At 43.1% G+C, this 6,000-nt stretch overlaps 1 protein-coding gene across 7 annotated transcripts in view; it reads left to right on the top strand.

Annotated features, from left to right (window-relative positions):
• Positions 1-6,000, top strand: part of SMG7 (SMG7 nonsense mediated mRNA decay factor) — a 103,313-nt gene that overhangs the window by 86,642 nt on the left and 10,671 nt on the right. For all 7 annotated transcript variants that reach the window (XM_032772948.2, XM_032772952.2, XM_032772949.2 and 4 more), the window contains 3 exons: positions 1,021-1,165; positions 3,168-3,550; positions 4,494-4,865. In XM_032772948.2, coding sequence (XP_032628839.1) covers positions 1,021-1,165; positions 3,168-3,550; positions 4,494-4,865 — 900 coding nt within the window. The remainder of the gene's footprint in view (positions 1-1,020; positions 1,166-3,167; positions 3,551-4,493; positions 4,866-6,000) is intronic.

Raw genomic sequence — 6,000 nt, 5'->3', positions numbered from 1 at the left:
GCTGGTCTCGCTACACCGGAAGCAGACCCAGGTGTACAGCCAGCGCTGCAAACAGGGAGTTGCAGCGCTGGCTGAGCTTTTAAGTGTAGACACCTGCTAAGTTGCAGCGCTGTAACCCCCTCACCAGCGCTGCAACTTGCAAGTGTAGACAAGGCCAGAGTTATATTTCTAGTTTCAGATACAGTAATGATACATACATACATACAAACAAACAAACAAACAAACAGGACAACCACACTCAGTAGACTGTAAGTTTTGTAATACCACCTTACAAGAGACCTTTTGCATGAAGCATGTTCCAGTTACATTATATTCACACTCATTAGCATATTTTCATAAAATCATATAGAGTGCCACATCACAACCTGAAAATGTAGGGGCAGCATAGAATGGAATTTAATATCCAATAACACAAGATACTGTGCTGGATGGTGCTGAGTAGAGTGTGGAAAAGAACTGATGTTTGGTTAGGGAGGCTTGTCCCGAGGACCTTTTAAATAATTTGGGTCAAATGTGCTGCATAAAATATAGGGCCTTGCATATATACTGCATAATTTAGGATGGAGCAATACACTGGGAGAAGTCTTGGTGCAGCTTCTTTTCCAGACTGCATTTGTTCTTATACACTGTGAAGTAGGGAAGTACTACTGTCCCCGTTTTACAGACTGGGAACCGAGGCACAGACAGGCTAAGTAACTTGCAGGAGGTTGCACAGGAAGCTTGTGGATCTCCCAAGTCCTCATGCCCTAACTACTTGGACCATTCTTCCCCTCCGATTATCTGGACAGAGTGAATATATTTCAGTCTGGGCCTTCCATTTCAGAGCTGAGATGATGTGGATGGCTGAGAAAAATTCTGTAACTATTTTTGTGAAGAAGTGAGCTGTAGCTCACGTAAGCTTATGCTGAAATAAATTTGTTAGTCTCTAAGGTGCCATAAGTACTCCTGTTGTTTTTGCAGATACAGACTAACACGACTGCTACTCTGAAACCTCTTTTTGTGTGATTTCTTTTGATATAGGTAAAATCTCAGACTGAGATGAGGAAAACTCCAGTGTCCGAAGCCAGAAAAACACCAGTAACTCAGACTCCAAGCCAGGCAAACAACTCCCAGTTCATCCCCATTCATCACCCAGGAGCCTTCCCTCCTCTTCCCAGTCGGCCAGGTAAATCAGCTAATTCTCATCTTTACTACTAACTGCATAGAAATTCATGTGATGAAAGGTATATTGAAGCATCCCTCAAGACAGCAACAATTTTAGTAAAATTATCCTTTCAGGTTATGGACCTGACTTAAAGCATCATAACCAGAGGTTGTAGTTGAACTGAAACGTGAAATAAATAGGGTTCCTTATATTTTGGAATTACATTCCATGTCATGATGTCTGTATGGTTTACATGCAAATATAGCACATCTTAGGCTTTGCTGTTGAAGGACAAGCTTCTAACTTTATAACATGAAACTACTGTAGTCTGCTCTTGTATTTACTTATAATATGACAAACTGAGTAAAACAGGATTTTAAGCAAAGATGCTTCACTTAGGAGTGAAGTATTAAAAGATGAGCCTGGGAGCTTAGATTCATAACTTTGTTAGACACTAACAATCATGGACTCAATAAAAACACTGGATTTATGGCTCATTACAACAATCGATAACGCAGTAACCCTCCTTTTTCCTGAGACTGCAGAAGTATTAACTGCCCACTTCATTTTGAAGAGTCACTTACAACATGTTAACTCCTTATGCTAAGCAATCTGTTCCACCTTGTATGTAGCCGTGACACCTTGAGTGTCTTTCCCAGACCTGGATAAGAGCTCCGTTTAAGCTTGAAAGCTTGTCTCTTTCACCAGTAGAAGTTGGTCCAGTAAAACATATTACCTCACCCATCTTGTCTCTGTATACAATACTCTCATAACTGCATAGCTGATCTTCTATATTTTATCTGCTTTACAGTCAAATTTCCACTGAAGGAGGTGTGGTGTTAATAATTGTGTTAAGATGTATTGTCTAAATATGTTTAATGATTTGCTGCTGCTGTTTCTCAGGGCTTTGGTTTATCCACATAAACAAAGGGATCTTGCAGCACTATCATGTTTACTTTTTCCATGCTGTTTGCCCATGGAGCACTTGCAGAGCCCACCTACCCCAAGTGGTGCTGTAACTATTCCAAGCAGCAGTTGACCAAAAGTGGGGATGGAGAAAGAGGATCATCAGTTCTTACGCTAAACTCAACTGAAAATCTGGGTTGGGAGCAACAGCTTCAGTACCTTGTCTTCCTCCCCAAACTGCAACAATATGAACTGCAAGAAAAGAAGAGTTAGGCCATGTCTATATGTACAGTGGGGCAGCTGCACTGATGGAACTGTGCGGCTGCAGCATGGGTGGTGAAGAGACTATGCTGACAGGAGAGAGCTCTCCTGGTGGCATAATAAAATCACCTCTGAAAGTGGCAGAAGCTATGCCAGTGCGAGAAGCTCTCCTGCCGACATAGTGCTGTGCACATGAGCGCTTATGCCAGCATAATTTGTCGCTCAGGGGAATGGGTTGTTCACTGCCCTGAGCGACATAAATTATGTGGCATAAGCTGTAGACACAGCCTTAGTCTTCCTGAAAGGAGGACTTAGTTCTGTACCCACGTTACTCTTTGAATAAATTGTCAGGGACTGGAGACTACCTGGGCATGGAGTGCAGCTTGATAGGTTGCCAGGACACCCTTCAGCATTGCAGTGATTCACTATCAGACAGAATGTGGGATGGAGGAGTGCCCTGAGAGGAGTAGATTGAAAATCTCAGGATGGTGAAGGCAAGAGAGATGGAGAAAAAGTAGGAACAAATAGGTTAATTTTAGTGTGGAGAAATTTCAGAGGTTGTCTCCAGTTGACCATAACCAGTAAAAAAAAAAAATAATAATAATAATAATAATAATAATAATAATAATTCAGAAATAGAACTTCCCTATAAAATTATCAGACCCCTTCCCCTGATTTTTGAAAGTGTGTGGATGTCAATTAGGAGAAATACAAAGTTTCACAAATGTGGAATTACAGCTCATATTTATAGTCTTCATGACTGAAGCACAGAAAATAGAAAAACATGATGCATATCTTGCATTGCTTAAGTCGTGTGGCTTCCTAATGGTTAAAGATGTGTGTTTATGTTTTCTAGGGTTCCCACCTCCAGCATACGTTATACCTCCTCCTGTGGCTTTCTCTATGAGCTCAGGTTACACCTTCCCAGGTGGTGTTTCTGTTCCAGGAAGCTTTCTTCAGCCTACAGCTCACTCCTCTGCAGGAAACCAGGTGCAAGGTGGGAAACAGTCCCACATTCCTTACAGCCAGCAGCGGCCCTCTGGACCAGGGCCAATGAACCAGGGACCTCAACAGACAGCACCACCTTCCCAGCAACCCCTTACATCCTTACCAGCTCAGGCAACAGCACAGTCTGCAAGCCAATTACAGGTCCAAGCTCTGGCTCAGCAACAACAGTCCCCTACAAAAGCTGTGCAGGCCCTAAGGAAGAGCCCACCACACCACTCTGGATTCCAGCAGGTAAACTTAAAACATAAGAACTATAAAATTCTTCAAGCATCCATGAAAGGGAAGGATGCAGTGGCCAATATTTTTAAAAACAGGAGCACAGGTCCTATTGACGTCAATAGGACTTGTGTCCAGAGGTCACTTAGATCCTTTTGAAAATCCTACCTTTAGGCACTTAAATATGGATTAAGGACTATGGACTTTAAGCTCTTATTTTTGAAAAATTTTGCCAGTATAGTATCGTCAGAGTATGCAGGAGGGTAGGGCTTGGTGCTGTGGACTATTGGCTCTATAATTAAAGCTAGTTATTGAGGTCTGAAATGTTTCGTATGGCAGACAATGTATTCTGTATTCTCTCTTCTGCATATGTGTACAGATGCCTAAAATGTGATCTTTTCGACCAGATGTTTCTGCTTTAGGCTCTTCTAGACAGCCAGGTGATTTCCTGCCTAACTAAGGAGGGTAACTCTGGATCTTTCCCTATAACTATTCCCTCCTATCCTTTTTAGTTAAATGCATCACAACACTGGGTTCCTTGCCATCCAATAGTTATACACTCAGCACTTGAGAAATCTCCTTTTGAACATTGCTCATCTAAAATCTGTAGCTGAGAGAGACTCCACTTCCACCCAAGGCACCTCAGTTGGAGGTCTGAGTCAGCACCTTGGTTGGAGGTCTGTGAAGTCTGCAAATTGAAATGAGGATGACATTTCTCAGGTGTTACCTCAGAGCTTGAGTAGGGAACGTAAAGTGAGTGCTCACTGAAATTCTGAACTTTAGTGAATAAGAACTGAGAGAAACGTGCTCTGGGATTTATAAAAGGAGAATCTGTAATCTACCAGTGGGCGTGGCCACCAGGAATGAACATCTGAATAGAACAGGTAGTCACTCAGTTAACCTTTATGGTAGTATTCCATTGTTTATGCCTCATGATGAAAGTGTGCATCTCTTTTAGTATCCGCAGGCAGACTCATCAAAGCATCTCTGGAATCCTCCTCAAGTCCAAGGCCCACTGGGAAAGATCATGCCTGTAAAGCAGCCCTATTATCTTCAGGCCCAGGATCCCCTAAAACTGTTTGAACAGTCATTACAGCCTCCTGTGATGCAGCAGCAGCCTCTGGAGAAAAAAATGAAGCCTTTCCCCATGGAGCCATATAACCACAACCCCTCAGAAGTCAAGATGCCAGAATTTTACTGGGACTCCTCCTATGGCATGTCTGATAATAGGGTAGTGATGGCACAACAGGCTAACATGGATCGCAGGGGGAAACGACCACAAGGAGTCTTCCGCCCAGAGCAGGACACTGTGCCCAGGATGGCTTTTGAGGTAAACATACTATTTTGTTAAATGGTGAAGATCAGCAGCAAGACTCTGATGTTCCTAAATGTGAAACTTCAATTTTTGGCCATATCCTCTAGCAAGAAATGCCCAAATGTGGGCCTGTTTCTGGTCCACCCTCCAACAGGGATAATACGATATTGTACTGCCTTCTGGAGAGTGGTTCACTTGAGATTCCAGCCACCAGTACTGGATTTGCCACTCAGTTGGTCTAATTACATGGGAGCATATTCTGGGGGAAACTGTTGGTTCAGGGTACTGTCAGTTGCACTCAGTGTAGAAATGACGTTAACCTCTGCACTAAAGCAAGAATTTGCTGCTTGATGGAAAATGGAGAATTCATGCCACATTCTGATTTTGTTTACAGGCTCCCCTCCCTCTTGCAAGAGACCCTGTTAGTGATAGACCAGGTTGAGAGAGATCCTATTCTCTAGGAGCAAAGAACAAAAAACCTGTTCAAACAATTGAAATTTAATTACTGCCTTCTAAACAAGCTGCTAACCTGCACTTGATGCCTTCGGTGCATTGACTCACCAACACATCCAGCCTAGGCTGGAAATTAAAAAATAGCCTCCTGCTTCAGTTTCCTTTTAAACCCCACCGAACAGAATGGGTGACCTGCTTGCCTGGGCCATTGCTTTGCCAGACTCATCCTTTTGCTTCTGCTCATCCAGTTGTGCCTCATATTGCTGTTACAAATATTGTGGTTAATTTCTGTTCTGTTAGTTCTCCAGAAGAGACGTCTGGGGTGCAAATGCTTTTTGGTATTGCTTAAAGGAAACTGAGGCAGAAACCTGGTTTCCATTTTTAACCTGGGGTCAGGTGTACTTGGGTGAGTGTACTGAGGATTAAGAGGTCAGTTCAGTTCCTTGAAGGAGAAGAGCTCGACAGTGACCAGGAAACTGCCTCATGCCCTAATGTCAGGTTGTGTTTTTAGATGGAACAGTGCCAGTGTCCTGATCTCACCCCCATCCATGGATCTCATCCATGCTGCAACTTTTGATTTGGCTGCTTGAAGCATGAGCAGAGACTATGCCACGCAACCCACCTGTGGCTGATTTAATGATTACACACACAATGTGAGAAGGCTAATTCTGTCCACTCCCCCTTTCCCAGGTAGGGA

Source organism: Chelonoidis abingdonii, chromosome 7, assembly GCF_003597395.2.
Source record: "Chelonoidis abingdonii isolate Lonesome George chromosome 7, CheloAbing_2.0, whole genome shotgun sequence".
NCBI classification, from domain to species: domain Eukaryota; kingdom Metazoa; phylum Chordata; order Testudines; family Testudinidae; genus Chelonoidis; species Chelonoidis abingdonii.
Note: the sequence above shows the minus strand (reverse complement) of the source record. Positions and strands in the feature narration are given on the sequence as shown.